Source organism: Dipodomys ordii, unplaced genomic scaffold (genome assembly GCF_000151885.1).
Source record: "Dipodomys ordii isolate 6190 unplaced genomic scaffold, Dord_2.0 Scaffold1, whole genome shotgun sequence".
Classification (NCBI taxonomy): domain Eukaryota; kingdom Metazoa; phylum Chordata; class Mammalia; order Rodentia; family Heteromyidae; genus Dipodomys; species Dipodomys ordii.
This window is the reverse complement of record NW_012267217.1, coordinates 33,684,926-33,705,062: the sequence shown is the minus strand read 5'-3', so window position 1 is coordinate 33,705,062 and position 20,137 is coordinate 33,684,926. Positions and strand designations below refer to the sequence as shown.

Genomic DNA, 20,137 nt, shown 5'->3' with positions numbered 1-20,137 from the left:
TCTTGTAATACTAGCTACTCAGGAGGTAGAGGCAGTAGGATCCCAATCCAGACCAAGCCCAGGAAAAGTTAGGGTGATGCTCTATCTGTACAACAAACTACAAGCAAAAGGTCTGGGTCTGGAAATCAAGTGGCAGAGTGATGATTTGGAGAGCAACTTATACTCCTTGGTTTTAATGATCTAAATTTTCAGATCATCACTCATAAATAATAATAATGTATAAAATATGCAAGAAAAGCTATCCCACTTGTAAGTGTTGTTATTATTATTTTTCATTATTTTTCATTCTCTGATAGCAGAGTTGCTATGATCATCTGGGTTCAGATCTCAGCTCTGGCATTCATTAGCTGGTGAAATTGAGTCTGGTACTGTCTTCTATGTGCTTTAGTTTTCCATAAGTAAACATTTTGAAGAATCCAACTTCATGGGGTTGTGGTAGCATGGAGAAAATACTAACAGGGACTTTTAAACTCTGCTTGTAAAATAATTAGCATCTGTTAATACTTTTTTTTTTTGCTAGTACCAGGGGTTGAACTCAGAGCCTTGTGTCTGGCTATATTACTTGGTTGGAGCTCTACCACTTGAGCTATGTCTTCACAAAACATTTATTCTTTTTTAAAACTTTTAATTTTATTGTCAAGGTGCTATACATAGGGGTTATAGTTACATAAATAAGGTCATAAGTATATTTCTTGTTGAACTTGTTACCCCCTCCCTCATTTCTCACACTTTCCCTTACTCCTAACCCCATCCAAGTTGTACAGATCATTTCCAACATATTGTCTTGTGAGGGGCTGGGAAGGTGGCTGAGTGGTAGAGTGCTTGCCTTGCATACATGAGGCCCTCGGTTCGATTCCTCAGCACCACATAAGCAGAAAAAGCCGGAGGTGGGGCTGAGGCTCAGATGGTAGAGTACTGGTGTACAGCTGAAGAGCTGAGGGACAGTGCCTAGGCCCAGAGTTTAGGCCCCACAACTGAAAAAAAAATAAAAAGGCTCATATTGTGAGTATCACTGTAGCATTGGTTCCCCCTTTGTCCTTTGTCCCACCATTTTTTGTTCCCTTTCCTTTCCCTAATTCAGATAAACACATGTACACTATCCAGGGTACCAAAGTCAGATACAGTGTAAACAGGGGATAAACCATAGGGGGAAAACACAAAAGGAAAAAGTAATCACATAGTATATTAAAAACAACAACAAATAAAAACCTCTTGTGTCCATATCTTGGAGTTCATTTCACTTAGCATCATCTTATATGGTCATATATACATAGCTATTGAGCTATTCTGCTCATCTGCTGGGATTATCCTCGACATATACTAACTATTCTTAAGGAAATTGGGTCATTATATGTTATTCATATTTAAAAATGTATTGAAAAGCTACCATAAATGTGAGGATGCTTTCTTCTCATATTGAATAATGTTCTAATATACTTAAGAGTATGAAACAAGGGAGGGGGTAACAATGTTGACAAGAAATGTACTCATTACCTTACTTATGTAACTGCAACACCACTGACATCACCCTTACAACAAAATAAAAATTGAAAAAAAGTATGTAAAATGCCAGTCACATAAGTTGAAATGTTTTATTATAGAAATGAAGATTTTTATCATTATCTTAAAATAGCTGTACAGAGGAGTTGCCATTTAACAAAGCAGTTTATAAATACAATTTATCTTCATCAATGTCACCCCTTTCAACATTGGGATAGAGATTTTATGGTTCCAAATTTAAAGGACAAAGGAAATGGTAAAGAAAATAGAAGAGTTTTGCATGAATCTGTATTTCCTGAGAATTTCAGAGTACCAATCTTTTTTTTCCCTTTCTTACTAGGCTATTTATTATAGCATTGTTTCTACATAGGCATGTGCCATTCTATTAGATTATGAGCTCTATGACATTTCACTCTCCCACATACAGAATACCAATCTTGAAGAAAACTTTATTTCCATATTTTGCATTGAACTTGATCACCAGCCCATTTTTTAGATAGATGTGGCTAAATGTCTATATCTACACAGCATGAATATTGTTATTATTTTTAAAACAATAAATAGTGCTAATTTTTAGATGAAAGGAGAATGGAAATTGAAATAACATTGCAAGTTGACAAGTCTGTTTGATTGACAAGTCAGTTGTGTTTTTCACTTTTGTCTTCTGAGACTAATGCCTGGTTCGCTGTTGATCAGAAGTACTTTGTTTGCTCTTCAGAGAATGGGAGGCCAAGCTCCTGCTGCTTCAGGAGATTCTGGACGAATGGCTCAAGGTGCAAGCCACGTGGCTGTATCTGGAGCCCATCTTCAGCTCTCCAGACATCATGTCTCAAATGCCTGAGGAAGGAAGACGGTTTACAACTGTGGATAAAACATGGAGAGATATCATGAAAAATGTTGCCCAAGTAGGTAGAAATATGATTATTTAATGTTCATATAAACTGGTATTGTGTCTAGTAAGCCATTATCTTTTTCTCCCTTCAGCTATTACATCAGAATTCTAGGAGGAAGAAATATGGTCATCCAAAGTAGATACTCTTTCCTCATTGGTCCTTGAGATCCAAATGGAGTGTTATTTAGTGGCCTTTGGTACTAGCTTGGTTCTTCTAGATACTCTGACAGAAAGACTGTGGATTCAGAGCAGGTTGTCTCATGTATTCCATGGCCTCTTTATTATGAGGAAGAAAAGATAGCTTTCTCTGTAAGAGGAAGACTTGATTACTTGGCTGTATTTGTTTCAAAACCTCAGACTTCTCTTCAGCTCTGAGCCCTCATCTTCCCCAGGATGTGTTAATCTGAGGTCTCCATGTTAGAAAGATGGAGGAGACTGCTCTCCCACAAGAGTTTTCTCTCCTTTCTTTCCATCCCATGCCTGCTATCTAGTGTTAGGATAAGGATGAGGTGAACAGAAAATGAAAAGCAGGAATAGGGAGGAGTCAGAAGCAGGGAGCAGGGGCAGGGGAGGAGATAAGAGGGCAGGAAAGTGTTTTTGATTTGATTCTGAAAGATGGACCATTCTTTTTGTTCGTGGGCATAAGATATACAGCTTCTTCCCAGAGATGTGCAGGGGCTTTTTTCCCTTCAAATGTCTATCATTTATGTATCGGTTTAAAAAAACTTTTAAACTCCTGCTAGCTTTTGAAATGCATAGTATACAGTTGTTACTGCTAACCCTGCTGCTGTGTAATGATTGCCCATTGAAACGTCTCATAGTCTGTCTTAACTATAACATGGTAGCTGTTGATCAACCTTTCCCCACCCCTCCAGGTCCCACTGCTCACCCTGCCTCTGATATCACCTCTCTCCCATCAGCTTCTAGGAGTTCAATGGTCTTAAGTTTGCACAAGAGTGAGATCACGTAGTGTTTGCCTTTCTGTGACTAGCTGATTTCATTTCACAAAATCATATCCAGTTCTATCCATGTTGTCATAAATGATGAGATTTCATGATGTATTTATGACTGACTAGCATTCTAGCATGTATATATGCTATGCTCATGTATTCATCAGTTGATGTTTACTTAGGTTGTTTCTATTTCTTGACTCTTGTGAGTAGTGCTTCAATGCACATGGAAATGCAGCTGCCTCTCAATATACTGATTTCATCTTTTTTGGATACATACCAAGTAGTGGGTTTGCTAGCTCATGTGATAGTTCTTTGTTTAGGTTTTTGAGGAACCTCCATACTGTTTTCCATAATGTCTGTATAACTCAGACTCCTTCTAAGGGTATGCAAAAGTTCCTAGAATTTCTCTGTTTAGCTGTTCTTACCAGTGTGTTTTATTATCTTCTTATGCTTTTCTTAATATCTCTTTCAGCAGGTCTCTCAGCTTTTGTTTATCTTGGAATATCTTTATTCCTTATTCATTCTTAAAAGATAGCTTTGCAGTATACAGTATTTTGTTTTTGCTATTGTTATGTTTTATAGAAAATATAGTCTCATTATGTAGCCAAGGCTGGCCTCAAACTCAGAGAGATCTGCCCCGGTCTCCTTGAGCATTGGTCATACAAAGTGTGTGCTACCTTGTCCTGCTTAGGTTCAGTAGTCTTGGTTGGCAGTTTTATTTTTCCTTTAGAACTGTGAAAATCTTTCTTAGCTCCTACTACTTCTACTAGGTCTTCTGTCAGGTCAGGTGAATTACAAGACCCTATGTGTTGCTGAATTTTTAGGTTTTTTTTCCCCTCTTACTTCCTTGAGAATCTTCTCTTAACTTTCAACTTTGAGATCTTGATTGTGTTCAGAATGACTGCTAACTTCTTACCTTCCTGTACCTGGATATTTGTATGCTTCTGTGTGTGTGTGAAGTTTTCTGTTTTTCCTACTCATTTGGCATTCTCAAGCTTCTTTTTAACTCCAGTAAACACATACATTTGCTCTTTTAGTTCTGTTCCAAAGTTCTCCTAAACTTTATGCATTGTTTTTCTCATCTAGTTGTGTATTTTGACATTGTGTGGCTTCAAGCTCTCTAATGGTTTCTTCTGTTTGATCTATCTGGTTCTTAATGCACTCTGTTGCATTTTAAATCTTTTCTTAGTTTGTGTCTAGCTCAAAGAATTTTTAAATTGCTTCCCTCTCTTGGAATTTCTCTGTTTGAGTATAGGGTCATTTTCTCTGTGTCCTCTTCAGTATCATTGAATTTCTTTAAAACAGCTCCTTAAAATTTTCTGATGAAGACTTCCTCCATGCTGGTGACTTCCTGAATACTTTCTGCTAGGTCTGATCAGACCATGGTTTTTGAAAGTTCTTGCTGCTTGTTGACAAGCCACCATCTGGCCCTTGAAGGAATAGGCCATTTCTTATTCTTCTTATCTTGTGTGTGCCTGACTTTTGGGAACCTTTAAGAAAATAGGTTAGTCTCTCCTAGCTTGTAGTCCCGTCCATCTACAGCACTGAGTAGTTACGAGGTCCAGGTTTGCCATGAATCTGCTATTGATGTGTTGTTACTGTTTCAGAAGTAGAGAATGACCTAAGCCCACTTGTGTCCCAAATCCACAGTTGGCTCCTTGTTCTGAATGAACCAGAGGTGTGTCTCCACAAGCCTTTCCCTGGCCCGGGATAGGTCCAGGCACCTGGATTCTTCCTGGCTCAGTAGAATCATCTTGCATAGGACAGTGCCGTGTCATATTCTGAACCCACAACCCACTGGGACCAATACAGCACTGGAATAGGGCCAAAGCCCATGCCCCTGGCAGGCTGCCTACTGCACCATCATGGTCCAAGGCTATTACAAACAGTCACAGCTGTCAGTGGCTGCACTAGGAGTCTAGAAGACCTGGATCCTATTTCTTCCTCTAATACTGGGGCTATTTCAAACAATCTGGTAGGTCTGGGGGTGAGGGCATTTGATCTAGCTTTTTGACCAGCTGTGAATAGATAAAGTGTTCAGATTGGCTCAGTGTGGTTGAGTGGAGACTCCAACATAGCTCAGGTAGTTGATAGACTTCTAGATGTAGTCATCGTTTTGGGGATTTAACTGTATCTTCAAAATGATAGCTTTTACCAGATGCCTCTAAGGTATGTCTCTGCCTGCACAATGTAAAATTGAGAGTACATAGCACATTTTAAAAAAATCACTTATTTAAATCATGCTCTTGGCCTTTAAAATAGTTTTTGGAACAAGTCAATATGGTGGAAATTTGAAAGACAAAGATGTGAGGTGGGTTGAATTTTTTCAAAAGCTCCAGAGAAGTTAAGGAAAAGGCATAACTGACTATTTTTAAGTTTTCTGCTCAAGATGTGATTAGGAAACTAAGACACTTCTGTGGTAATCTTCACAAAACCTCTTACTTCTTGTAGGTAGCAGTTTCACACAGCCAAGTATAAGTTATAGAATCTCAGCTAATGACCGGCAAAATTATAATAGAATTTAAATGGAAATCACAGTTCCACTTCATGGTTGGCCTCAAAGAACAATAGGAAGGGAATCCTTCCAGTGAGCACAATTTCAAGACAATACTGGTTTATTTGATTTGTTGTTGGTGGTGGTGGTGTTGTTTTGTTAGTCGCTATTCTAGCACTATTACAGCATTGTCCCTGAGCTCTTCAGCTCAATGCTACCACTTAAGCCACAGCACCACTTCCAGTTTTCTGGTGGTTAATTGGGGATCAGAGGGTCACAGACTTTCCTGCCTGGGCTGGCTTTGAACTGCGATCTGCAGATCTCAGCCTCCTGAGTAGCTAGGATTACAGGCTGGAGCCACTGGTGCCCAGCTATTTGATTCTTTTAATAGCCTTGCTTTGAAAGAAGATAATCTAAAGGAAAGGTCAGTATTGATTATGGTCAGTAGTAAACTTGATTATGCAAATCAAGGACTTAGAATAAACACATTTGAAAGATTGGTCACAAGTCTGGAGAAGAGGCATATAAGCAATCATAGAATAGGCCATAATGTGAGGATCTTTATGTTCCAAGAGAATGTTTAATAAAAGGTACTAACTGCAAAAAGAGGAACTTAATTATTTGGTTGACTAGTTGATGTATTTTTGTGAATGTCAGCCGGAATATGTCAGTGAGTGCACAGTGAGCTATGAAATAGAATAATCATGTGATATATTGCCCAAACTGGATAACTTCTGAGAGTTACGGCATTAATAATTAATCCAGGACAATAAGCACAAATCTGACCTTATCGAGCGGCTGGGATGGGTAGTCACTCTAGGTATACATCAGGAGTCATGCTGGCAGGGATGGGGACCTTGGGAAGGTTCACCCTCATCCCCCTCCTCACCCACACTGCTGGCTGTCAATCACAGACATGAACGTGTTGCTTTTGATAGAGCACCACACCTTCAGGCAGCACGGGACTGGAACACATTGGCTCTCTTTCAGTATGGAAAGGAGCCGTGGTTTGTCTACAACAGACAGATTTTTCTTTTTCTAGTCCAAGTTTCTGCCAATGCTGCCATTCACTGACTTACTGAATGACTTATTCCTTCTCACAGTTTACACACAACATTGCTTCTCCAAAGAACTAACATTATAAGGGAAATGAGGCAATTGATTGACATTCATTAGATTTATAGGTCCTCCTGTGAGAGTTGACCTTATCAAAGAGGAATGGCTCATACTGAAGAATCATTTGCTGTGCCCGAGGGAGGACAATAATTTTTCAGTGTGAAGTACAGCTCTAGAGTATATTTTCCTTATGAGCTCCAAATACTGAGTTCGCAGGCTGAGTGAAATAGTTTAAGTGAGAGTGGTCCTTTGGCTTTGTGTGTTATAAAGCCAATACTGATCATTTTAGGAGATTAAGAAATGTTAATATCCAGGGAGAAATGCTGCTGTCTGAGGACATAGAATGGCTCATTCAGTGGGCAGTTCTTGATGTGTTCTCCCACCCTTTTACCCTCTCTGTCCTTGGAACTTTCCACTTTTATTACTTTCTTCTAGACACGATGGCTTCCTTCTTGTTTTTCTTTTTTCTCCTCACACATACTAACCACATTCTTCTCTAGGGCCTTTGCACTAGATGGACCCTTTACCTGGAGTGTTTCATCTCAGAATATCTACAGCAGTAACTTCATTCCTTGGTCTTTTCTATGTATTAGCTTTTATGAAGAGGTTCCTGTGGAGCTTCTTATTTAAAATGGACCAACTTTGCTTTTTGGAGAGTACTCCTCCTCCCCCTTTCTTTACTGTAGCATTTACCAGCTCTTAGCGCATTACAGGTGTGCCTTAGGGACATTTTGGATGTCATTCCAGCCCTTTGCAAGAAAGAGAATATTGCAACAAAGTATATGTTATGAAGTATGTAGTTTTCTAGTGCAAATCAAAATTTACCTTTTTTGATGGCCAATTAAGTGTGTGACTACACTGTGTCTGGAAGAGAAATGTACAGTGTAAGTAAAAAACATGTTGCCAACAAATGCTTAACAATAATCTGAGCCACCATTCACTCTAGTTCTAGTCTTTTTGCTGTGTGGAAGGTCCTGACACCATGATGATGACAGCTGGCTGGTCAAGGCCGTACTTGCTGACACTTGGAGTGGCTGTGGTGATTCCTTAAACTAAGACAGCAATGAAATTTGACACATCAATCCACTCTTCCTTTCACAAAAGAATTCTCTGTGACATTCAGTGTAGACCTATTTGGTCTAAACTGGACTCACCGTGAAAGTTTCAGATTGGAGTCAGTGGCCACATGTGGTGGCACATACCTGCAATCTCAGCTACTCAGTAAGAAATACTTGAGGGGATAGCTACCATTGTTAAAAGGTTAGTGCGATCCCCATCCCAACCAAAGAAGTTTGTCAGGGTGGTGTGCCCCTTTCAGGCTAGGTATGTATGAGGCAAAAATAGGAGGACTGTGGTCTGTAACAGGTCCTGATAAAATCACGAGACGCCATTTTAAAAATAGTTTGAAACAAAAGGGTTGGAAGCATGGTTGAAGTGGCAGAAAGCTTGCCTAATAAGTGCTGAGTAGAAACAACACAGCACTGTTAACCAGCCAATCAGCTGATCCATCAATTAAACAGGAGTTGGTCATTTCAAATCCTGCAAGTGCTTTGAACTCAGGGCCTCAGTCTTACTAGGCAAATGTATACCACTTGTGTCACAGTTCCAATCCCTGTCATTCGTTTTTATAGAATCTTTACTAGATGCTATCAACATTGGATTCCAGCTAAGAAAGTGTTCTCCATTGATCCATAAACCAGGCATCAGTAGCTCACTCCTGTAATCCTCACTACTCAGGATGCTGAAACAGGAGCATCATAGTCTAAAGCCAGGCTAAACAGAAAAATCTATGAGCTCCACCTCCAATTAACCAGTGAAAGTCTAGCTGGAGGTATGGTTTCAGTAGTAAAGCAAGAGCCAAGTGAATGTGAACTCACAAGTTCAAAATAATTAGGTTCATCATGACACATACAACATATGTATCATAACATCATGGATATCTTATATGATATGTGTGTGTGTGTGAAGTGTTCTATGATTAAGCTCACCATCCCATACCCTTTCCTCCCTCTCCAGTGAAGGACTTTTTAATTTTTTTTAATTATATTTAAATAGTTGTACAATCAGCATTTTCTGTGAGGACGTGGATCTACTTCCAAACTCTTGTGAATGCTGCTGTTCTGGCTTCCACTTCCCATGAGTCACAGCTGTTCCTAATGTCATCTAGAATGGGGAATCCTTTTCAGAAGGTTTTCTATTTACTTCTCCTAGATCAATAATTAGATATAGAAATGTATTTTTAAAAATAAGATTTGTAATTCAAATTTATTTCTTGATCCTTAGGCCTATAGAATGAATATTGTGTTCACAACATGAAAATATTTGTCTTGTTGTGAGTCTCTATCAGAGCTTTTGGTGACAAGGTGTATTTTTAAAGAGCAGTAATACTTGGAAAGACTTTTTTTTTGTTTTACTGAGTAGTGGTTCTCGACAGTAGGATTAAAACTTGTAGTAACGCATGCTGTAGACCGATGTGCTGTCATCCTGGCTTTGTTGTCCCATTTATAGAGCACAGGCTGAGCAGATTTCATATATTTTCTAAAGGCCCTAAGGATCTTGGAATAGTAATGAGTGATGGTTTAGCCAGATTTGAGGTTTCCAGTTGCATTAGCCCCAACCAGCCCATCCTTTGAAGCTTCTTTCTAGTTATAAAAGTCTAACATTAAATCTTCTTCCAATAAAAGTTTTTTTTAAATAGATTGAAAACCTGTTGTTAACATAGGTAGCCACAGCCATTAATTATCTGAGGCTGATTTTTCTGAACAATTTGTGTACCATCTATCTTAACAATTGCTGCTTCTTTGTGTATACCTTGATGTTCTAGAATCTTCTTTCCTTTTAACCTTATGAGTCAACCTCCGCTGGCTGTTTCTTATACAGCTTCCTTGCCTCTCAGCTTTCAGAGTTAAGGAGGGTTAGGGCTTTGCTCTGGATTAGACTTAGATTTCAAAGAATGTTGTGGCTAATATGGTGGTTTATCCAGCTCACTACTTCTTCCCTCGTATCAGTTACAAAGCTGTCTTATTATTCACATGTTCACTACAGTAAATTCACATGTTCACTACATTGTAAATTTTCTCCCAGTGTTTCCAGAGCAACTTGTCCTATGCATCCACAACTCAGCTAATTTTTGGAACATGGAGCCTAGCCTTTGGCCTATTTTGACCTTTGGCAGGCCTTCTCCCCTTGGCTTAGTCCATTAAGTACACACACAGCTCTATTTTCTATGAAGCTCCCTGGCCACAGTAATGAAGTTTCAGTTGGGACATCCCAGTCCAGCAGCACAGAGATTCTCACTCAAGCTGATGAGCTGGTGATGCCTGGGAGCAAAAGAACACATAAAATTATAAAGTTAATTCTTTAAGGAGAGAGGATAGAAGTTAATAATTCATCTTTTCCTCTCCAGGGAGAATAACATGTCAAGTCTCAAGCTTCTGGTAGGCTCTTGTTACAATAGCTTATGGCTGTGCCCTGTGAACATAGCTACTCAGACCCAGAGCACAGAGGGCCTGGTGAAGGCTGAGTTGGCCTACATTCACATTCACACAAGCATTCAGCAAGTGTTTACAAAGTGCCTACTCCCTACCAGGCTTTGTGGCAGTACTTAAAAAGACTCAAAGGCAGTGGTGGTTAAAGCTAAGTGTCTCATGTTCTAAACCCCTCCCCACTCTTCCAGTATGTCCCTGCCCTCATTCCTCTCAAACCAGCTACAGATATGGAGGACAAATGAAAGGTGTAGTTTTAAGCATGTGTATGCATTCTAGGCACCATATTAGTTGCTTAAACTATGTTTTCTAGATTGGTTTTCATACTAACCTTGAGAGGGGGCTTTTATCCCCTTTTTAAAGTCATGAAACAGTAAATATTCAAGGTCACACAGGCATCAAGGAGCAGAGAGATAGAAACCAGATCTGTCTGCTCCTGTGGTCTCTTCCTTTATCAGAGACAATCCTTATTACATTTGTCTTCTCACTGAGAGAGAGAAGGAAGAGTGCTTCCAATCAGGTGATGGTAACTTTTGTGTGTTCTTACATTGACGCCCAATGTAGATTATTACTCATGTTCATCTAGAAGCACCATATATACCTGACACAGATGAAGTTATTGAGCTAATCTAGCTAAGGAGGCTTTACCTGAGCAACTGTGTATCAGATCCCTCACCCAAAACCTGAAACTTTTATTTTCAAACTTGAGATTAAGGATGCTCAACAGGGAGAGTCTAGAAAAATGTGTGTGTGTGTGTGTGTGTGTGTGTAATTTAAAAATCTAGAAATCTGAAACATTTCTCATCTCTAGTATTTCACTTTTAAAAAGGATATTCAACCTATACTTAAAAATTGAATTGAATGCTGTTTTTCCAGTTATTTTTGTATGGTAAATGTAATATTTAGTGAAGGAATACAATATGCTATATTGTTTGATTTTACTTTTTATTTTCTGAGACAAGGTTGGGCAGGATTTCCTGGTGCTGTCTGGCCTGAAATTCTTTCAGAGTGCTGGGATTACAGTTGTATGCCACCATACCTGGCTTGACTCATTCTTTTAAAGATGAAATCTTTTAGTTTTAGATGTCAGACTCAAAGCGCCAATTGTGATCAATTTTGATGAGGCTAAAGCAGTATTGTTCATTTGTGAGAAAGAAGCTTTTCATTTTTACTAGTTTTTTTTTAATAAACAAAGAAAAGCTTTTTTTCCCAGCAGGTGGTGCTCAATGCACACCATTTTGGGGTTTGGATTTAGGCATCCAGGTATATCACTCTTCTGCTCTGGGTAAGTTGTACATTTAGAATGATGGTCTGACAAAATATTCTGAAATCTATTGAAGAAATGGCTTAACAAGAAAATAGAGGCTTTAAGATGAAATAGAGGTTAATCCAGTATTAAACAACAAAAACAAAAAGATTGATCACTTGACTTGAGTCTTTTACCTGTTATGTGTGTGTGTGTGTGTGTGTGTGTGTGTGTGTATTTAATGCCTGTTTGAAACACAGAAATTATAATAGGATGTCTTGTATAATTGTTTAAAGGTGAGTTGATCTCCACAATGTACACATCTAATATTTAATGACTATCTTGATGAAATTTCTTTTACAAGATTGTTGTTCCCAGGTTACATTGTTATAATTTTAATTTGTATCTTTTCTTTTCTTATTATCTTTAAGTAGTTGTACAAGGAGGGTTTCCTTTAGCAAAACACTATATGATTACAATGCATCTTGGTCTGTGTGGCCCCTTCATATCTTTCCAGCCACATTCAAAGTACATTAACAAAAGCATATATTAGAGATTCTTGCAATAGAATAAAGTTCATCTATGAAATTTTTAAAAATTTTTTTTATTGTGAAAATACTGTTTCCCCTTCATCTATGAAATATTTTGTAGTCCACATTTTTGGTTGATCTATCACTTCTGGCTGAATACAAAAAAAATCAACTAGTTAACCTTGAAAGCTCATATTTATTTTAAAAATAACTTACTCTTATTTTCAATTCATATAAAATTTCTAGAATGCCGTGTAATTTATATTAATAAATGTGTAGTATGTCCTCATGTGAGTTTTAGTTGGTCAGGTGATTAAAACCTGTATTGTGTTTTTAAAATAAATAAAAAGCATTATGTACATATTTATATATATTTATATTATATTTATATATAATTTTATATGTTATATATTTATATATAATAAAAGCATTTTAAAGCTTATTTAGAAAAGACTTTCTTTTATTTTGAGAAGTTTTCTTACTTAAAAATCCATACATGGGGGGGAGGGAGGAAAGGATTGGGTGGGGGTGCAGGGAGGAAGGGAAGGGATGGGAAGGGGAAACAAATGAGGAGGCTACAATGCTTGATAAGAAATGTACTCATTACCTTGCCCATGTAATTTTAACCCCTCTATACAGTATTTTCACAATAAAAAAATCCATGCACTGAGTTTGGAATAAGTTCCTGAATGACAATGATTATATTAAAGAAAAGAGATAAGAGTTTTATTGAGGACTGTATCTAGATTATAGTTTGATATGCATTTCTAAGATCCTCATAAACATTGTGGCTAGTCTATATATAGTTTGAGAAGTCAGTAAAGCACTTTAAAAAATATGAGTTTATAAGATCAGGTTTTCATCCTATTTCTTACTTTGGATGGTACAGCATAAAAAGAAGGTATTCTTAAAATGCTTGGTTCTGTCATATGGTGGTTCAGGGGTGATTGCTTGTAAAACCTTACAGAAAACTTCTTTGCCAACAGTTGCCTTTTCAACTTATACAACACTCTTGCTGATAACAGTAACATTCAAAATAATATTTGTCACAATGACTTACTATTTTAAGTACGGTCTTATCCATAAGGAACAAAAGAGGCTGAGAAGGTGGCTCAGTGGTAGAGCGCTTGCCTTACATGCAAGAGGCCCTGGGTTCAATTCCTCAGCACCACATAAGCAGAAAAAAAAGCCGAAAGTGGTACTATGGCTCAAGTGGTAGAGTGCTAGCCTTGAGCTGAAGAGCTGAGGGACAGCGCCCAAGCCCAGAGTTCAGGCCCCATGACCAGACCACCCTCCCCCCCCAAAAAAAAAAGGGAACAAAAGACAAGTCATTTAACTTTGTTTTCCTTCTTATTTTTTTCCTTCTTATTGTTTTCTGTCTCTTTTTCATTTCCTTTTAAAACTTTTTAACTTAAAAATTGTTGTGTGGTGGAGGGAAAGTGTGAGAAAAACTGAGGGAGTGGGTAACAATGTTTGACAAGAAATGTACTCATTACCTTACATATACAAAGGTAACCCTCACCTTGACAATAAAATGAAATTAAAAAGAATTGTTATATTATGGCTGTGTATCATGTCAATATGAATTTTATGATTGAAGAAACTCAGTAGACTTAGAATATGCAAACCTAAATATTCCTATTAAAATATATGTAATCTTTTGAGTGAGAATGTGTAATCTCCAATATAATAGTGATACAAATGAAATCAATATCCAATATTTTTAGTCAAGCACTTTCTCTTTTAATTTTTTTTTGATTTTTCTCTGAGGCACATTTTTATTAGTTATGTTATAGTTATTTCAAATGTCTCATTCTATGGTTTAAACTTTTTCATTGTTATTACAAAAGTCATGTACAGAGGGGTTCTCTTTTAATTTTTAGGATAAACATGTTCTGTCAGTTGTAACTATTGAGAAGATGCTGGAAAGAATGAAAAAATCTAATGAGCTTTTGGAACTCATTCTTAAAGGACTCAATGAATATTTGGAAAAGAAACGTCTCTTCTTCCCCAGATTCTTTTTCTTGTCAAATGATGAACTTCTTGAGATCCTATCTGAGACTAAAGATCCTACAAGGTAGGTCATTTACATGGATAACAGACACATGCTTTCATTTACCTGCTTACATTTAATTTTTAGAGTGAAATAGAAACTTTGCATTTGTTCTTTCATTGTGGAAGGGGAAACAAAGCAAAATTAATTTAAAAAAACAACAAGGTCATGGGAGGTAGAAGAGAAAATGGAGAGGGAGGAAGGGATCAGAAAGAATAAGGGCAGGAACAAGATCCAAGTGGCTTATGTGTATTTATGGATGTTCCACTAATATGTCCCACTATATTTACTACTACAAGTTAACATAGCCAATAAAAATATGTATTGTATAATGATTTACACTTGCAAATGCACATGTACATGTATAGAGCTCATAAATAAGTATATTCATGTAATTTTCAAGATGGAACAGATAGATTTTAAAAGATAGAATAGAACTTACTGTATATAACCCATGTTTATATAATAATTTTTCTTCAAGAATAATAAAGTAGTATCAGCAATCAACTCTGAAGAATTCTGAATAATTGTTGAAAATGTAAGCAATATCTTCAGAGGATATTTCTTCCTAAACATATGAACCTTGGAATGAGCCCTTATTTTTTCACATGTTTTCTTGCAGTTGTTTTCAAGGCCTATGGTTCTTGTACATCCCATCCAGAATGAAGCCAGTGCCCTCAAAGGCTTGCAATGATCCACGAGAGGCCCCCATCATCTTCCCTCTGTACCTCCTGCTAGTCTTCATGCTCACACCAGCCCCTTGCAATTCCTCTATAAATGGACTAGCTTCCTCCCCTCCTGTACTGACTCCTTTCTAAGATACTCCTCACCAAATGTCCATCAGACATCTATCTTCCTTTGCCTTCTGAAGGTCTCTGTGGAGACCTGCTCAAATATCTCCAGTCAGGTTGGCCTTGCCTGACAACCTTATTTGAAATACCAACCTGCTACCCCCAAGTCCTCTCTTACCACCATTTTTGGATTTATCTTTTCTGCCTTATTTGCCCTTGATGTAATTGTCATTACCAGTCATAGTCTACAATTTATTTCTTTGCTAATTGCTTATCTTCCTCAAGCAGAATCTAAGCTACCTGATGGCAGAGATTTTCAACTATTTTTCCTATTGCTGATTCTTCCTTCCTTAGAAGAGTGCTTATTATACAGTTGGCAAAGAGTAAATGTTTTAGTAAAAAAAATATTTTTGTATCTATGCCTTCAAAGGAGAAGTATGGATTAAAATAATAAATATAGGCTCAGGTTTCCATCTGAAGTTTATTTCTGCTGCTTTTTGCCCAGTTGAAAAATTATTTCAACTGGTTATTGGTAATATAGCAAAATTGAGGGGTTTCATCCAGCCCAGGGATATTACACTGGATACACTAAGAGTTGGGTATGTCAAAGCAGTTGGTTTAATAAACAGTAAAGTACTCCAAGTACTAAACCTAGTCTATAATTTTCAAGCAGTCTCTGAAAATTCCACTTGAAGTGGTGAGTTTTGTGAATTTGAAAATTCTTTGTGTTACTTGGCTTTGGCATAATTTGTTCATAAATTAATCTTAGCATCTTTCTACTCACGGCTTTGAGGACAAAGATTCGTGTGTGGATGTCTTCCTTAGTCGCTATTACTGTAATCATAAATTTATAAATCATTTTGTCATTATTCAATTAATATTGACTTGTTACTGAATTATATAATCAATGTAGTCAGAAATTGTGTTTTGTTTCATTTTTGTTAACTATGATTGTTTTGCTGAGCACCTTATCCTCAGTAGCCCCTAACACAGAACTCATGGTACACATGGATGAATTTGCAGTTATCCTGTGACAAAAAGTATATGGTTATTCTAGGACTTGCTTTAATTGAGTAAATTCTTTAACTTTTATTTCCTTGCAGGGTGCAACCTCATTTGAAGAAATGCTTTGAAGGAATTGCAAGGGTAGAATTTACAGAAACTTTAGAGATTACTCATATGAAGAGCAGTGAAGGAGAGGTGGTAGAGCTCATTGAGACCATTTCAACAGCCAAAGCTAGAGGTCAAGTGGAGAAGTGGTTGGTTGAGTTAGAGAGAGTCATGATTCGTTCCATCCACAAGGTAGCTGGTTTTATATATTATTATTTTTAGATAAATACAGAAGATTAATATTATTACAATATGTCATTGATAAACACCCTGTTAGGTGAATTGCCATTCCAACTGTAATAGATAACTTGGAAGCAAAGAGATATTCTAAGTTATTTTGCAATGGTTCACACAAACTGGGACAAAATGCCATCCAGATGACCCAGATTTTCTTTTCTTTTCTTTTTCTTTTTTTTTGTTGGTCGTGGGGCTTGAACTCTGGCCTTGGGTGCTGTCCCTGCACTCTTCAGGTCAAGGAAAATACTCTGCCACTTGAGCCACAGTGCCACTTCCTGTTTTCTGGTGGGTTTATTGGTGATAAGAGTCTCATGGACTTTCCTGCCTGAGCTGGCTTTGAACCACGATCCTCAGATCTCATTCTCCCGAGTAGTTAGGATTTCAGGCGTGAGCCACCGGCTCGGTAACCCAGATTTTCTTTAGTGATGCATCTGTCTCATTTCTTAGAGCCACCTTTAGTGCTTTCAGTCCAAAGTAAACTCACATTTGCTTTTATGATCTGTTTCTCATCTTGACTTGAAATAACCTGTCAGTACATTCTCAATAATCTCCTTGATATATTTGGCTCTGTTCTATGTGTGTCCAAGTGTTGTATAATCAACAGGTATACCAAAATGCTGTAAAATCATGCCTCCTTCCTTTAACTAAGGGTTACTGTATTTTTTTCCACCTCTCATAAAACATGCTTTTAACCAAGTCATTTGTAATATTTGTTCTTAGTTGAGTTTGAAGTTATATCAATAAATAGAGACCTTAAGTTCTTACTACATATGGGGTTAGTATTAAAGCTTCTTATCAACAACAACAATCATAATTTAATAGAGGAATATAATTAAATAACCTGCTATAAAATTAATATTCTATAGTTTCATATCCAGTATTGGAAAAATTCATTAGACTCCAGGTTTTTGATATTACTTCATGTCTTAGTGTTTCTTTATAATTTTAATGACCCCTGTATAACATTTTAGTAAACATACAATCTTTTTGAAATTTGGATTTTATTCCTTCTATGAATTAGATGACAAGGAATATACTTATATTTTCTAGTTCCTCGAATTGTTATTATTACTATTATTATTATGATTACTATTTTCTGTAACTGGGCTTGAACTGAGCAGTTAGGGAGTACAACTGTGAGTTTCCACATGTGGCTGAATCATTTATTTTCGTATTTTCTTTTTTTTTTGGTCGGTTGTGGGGCTTGAACTCTAGGTTTGGGCGCTGACCCTGCACTCTTCAGCTCAAGGTGAGAGCCCTACCACTGGAGCCACAGCGCCACTTTTGGTTTTTGAGTGGTTTACTGGAGACAAGAGTCTCGTGGACTTTCCTGCCCGGACTGGCTTTGAACCACGATCCTCAGATCTCAGCCTCATGAGTAGCTAGGATTATAGGCAGGAGCCACCAGCGCCTGGCTGAATCATTTATTTTCTTGGGATAACTTCTCATGTTTAGCAGTATTGGAACAGAGAAGATGAGCTTTAACAGGCTTTCAGGTGATAAACATTAACAAATAGTGTGGCTATTTATGGGGCAATTAAAATGTCCACTTTGACCACTATTTGACAGTATTGAATTGGATTCTATGGTTTTCTAATTGAGATGTGACATATAGTGAAGACACATTATTGTAGTCATATCTGTTACTATTTCAAATATTCCTTTTTTAAATTTAATTTTATTGTCAAGGTGATGTACGGAGGGGTTACAGTTACATAAGTATGATAGTGAGTACATTTCCAATATATTGTTTTGTGAGTATCACTGTTGCATTGGTTCACCCTTTGTCCTTTATCTCACCATTTTGTTGTTCCCCTTCCTTCCCTAATTCAGATAAATACGTATACAATACTAAAATCAAATACAGTGATAACAAGTTGTGGAGGTTGGAGGGAAGGGATTGTAGGGGAAAAACAAAGGAGGAGGCAACAATGCTGGATAAGAAATGTACTCATTACCTTACTCATGTAACTATAACCCCTCTGTACAGTATTTTCACAATTAAAAAACTTATTTTTTTTAAAAAAGAAAGAAATCACATAGTACATTAAAAACCACCACAACAAAGGGAAATAAACAAAAATTTTTTAACTATTCTTTTAGATTTTATTTAAGGTACTTAGAAAAATATTTTGTATGCTATTTCAGAATGTTAAGATATAGTGGCAAGTAACTGTGTAGGAATTAGCTATTTCTCAAAATGTTCATGTGTAAGTTTTTGTGGTTAAAATATGCAAAAATTCAACATTACTACTGTAAGTGGAGGAATATGTGCTGTGCTATATATGTATATACATTATTTGAAAGGCAATTGCATATATATGCATATAATAGTATGTATGATGTACATAAGTACAGTAATAGACTTCACATTAAACACTATATAACATTATATAATTGTATTTCTTCTCCTCTATTGACATAGAATTCCTTTTAGTGATTTATCTTTTAATGCCTTCCTCTTGTCCTCCCCACAATGTCCTTCTAGGACATATATTCACTCCATCTTGGCATTCCTCTACTGGGCATTCTTCTTCTTTTTCTGTGTCTCCACCCTTCAGTTGTCCATTTCCACCTGCCCTTTGAGTGACTTCCTGGTTTTTAACAAGGTCTTTATTATCAATAGCCATAGCTCAGCGTTTTATCTTTGTTCTATAAATCTCCCAGTACGACTAGAAATCCAGAAAGTTTTAGCCATTCTTATATATTTCTCTGAGAATTTTAACTTTGACAGTCCTTTCTAAACTTCAAACACTAAAGTGTATATCACTTCTCAGAGGATATTACTATTTTTGGTTGGTGTCTGTGACAGAGTAATGCATTTCTCACTGATGGCTGGTGGCAAAAGTATATATAGCAGTCCACTGTACATAGGTAGAAAAGGACATAAATTAGACTTTCTGACTGTGCAGCCCTCAACTCTCCCTGAAAGAATTATACATTTGTCCTCATCATCATAGCCTTGGGCACCAAGCTGAAAGGGACTTAAGTATGGAATGTGGGATATATTTTAGATAATTGTGTGGGTTGCATGTGTGTATATATGCATGCACACAGTTGTGTGGACCACTTATATAACAGAAAGAAAATTATGTGCCATAAATGTGATGGATCTTATAGAATTAATTGAATTTAGATTTTTGTAGTAAAATTGCTCATTCTTGTCAAATTCAAATGTATGTGGGATGTCTTGACTAAAACTGGTCAAATGATTATTCAATACAATGTATACAATATGAGTTGATAGTGTATCTGCAATGTAATCTGCTATGTAACCACCAATTTGCTCACAAGTACATGAGTAAACTTGAATTTAAATTGTATAATCACATGTTTTATGTGTTTTTCATAATTGGTTAGGAATGTTATAAAATGTTAAGCAGTATGAGAGTTAATTTAAGAGTTGAGCTTTCCATTATATGGCATTGTCAGGAAATTTCACCTTTCGAATTTCCTCTTTATTATTAGGTAATTGGAGATGCAATTCTGGCTTATACAAAAGTTGAACGAATTAAGTGGGTACGAGATTGGCCTGGACAGACTGTTCTCTGTGTATCACAAACCTTTTGGACAAAAGAAGTACAAACAGCTATTCCAATGGGACTAACTGTAAGTTTTTATTACCCCAAGGATTTTTTTTAATGCTTTTAAAATAATTGTCATGGTTCTAATATATCTACTCTTAAAAATAGAATGAAGTTGATCACTCAGAGTCACCTTCATGCTGCAA

General features: G+C 36.9%; 1 protein-coding gene across 1 annotated transcript in view; it reads left to right on the top strand.

Moving 5' to 3' along the window:
• The window catches only part of Dnah7 (dynein, axonemal, heavy chain 7), a 197,157-nt gene that overhangs the window by 46,246 nt on the left and 130,774 nt on the right, over positions 1-20,137 (top strand). Inside the window, exons 16-19 of the mRNA XM_013013366.1 lie at positions 2,219-2,405; positions 14,100-14,293; positions 16,164-16,362; positions 19,876-20,016. Coding sequence (XP_012868820.1) covers positions 2,219-2,405; positions 14,100-14,293; positions 16,164-16,362; positions 19,876-20,016 — 721 coding nt within the window. The remainder of the gene's footprint in view (positions 1-2,218; positions 2,406-14,099; positions 14,294-16,163; positions 16,363-19,875; positions 20,017-20,137) is intronic.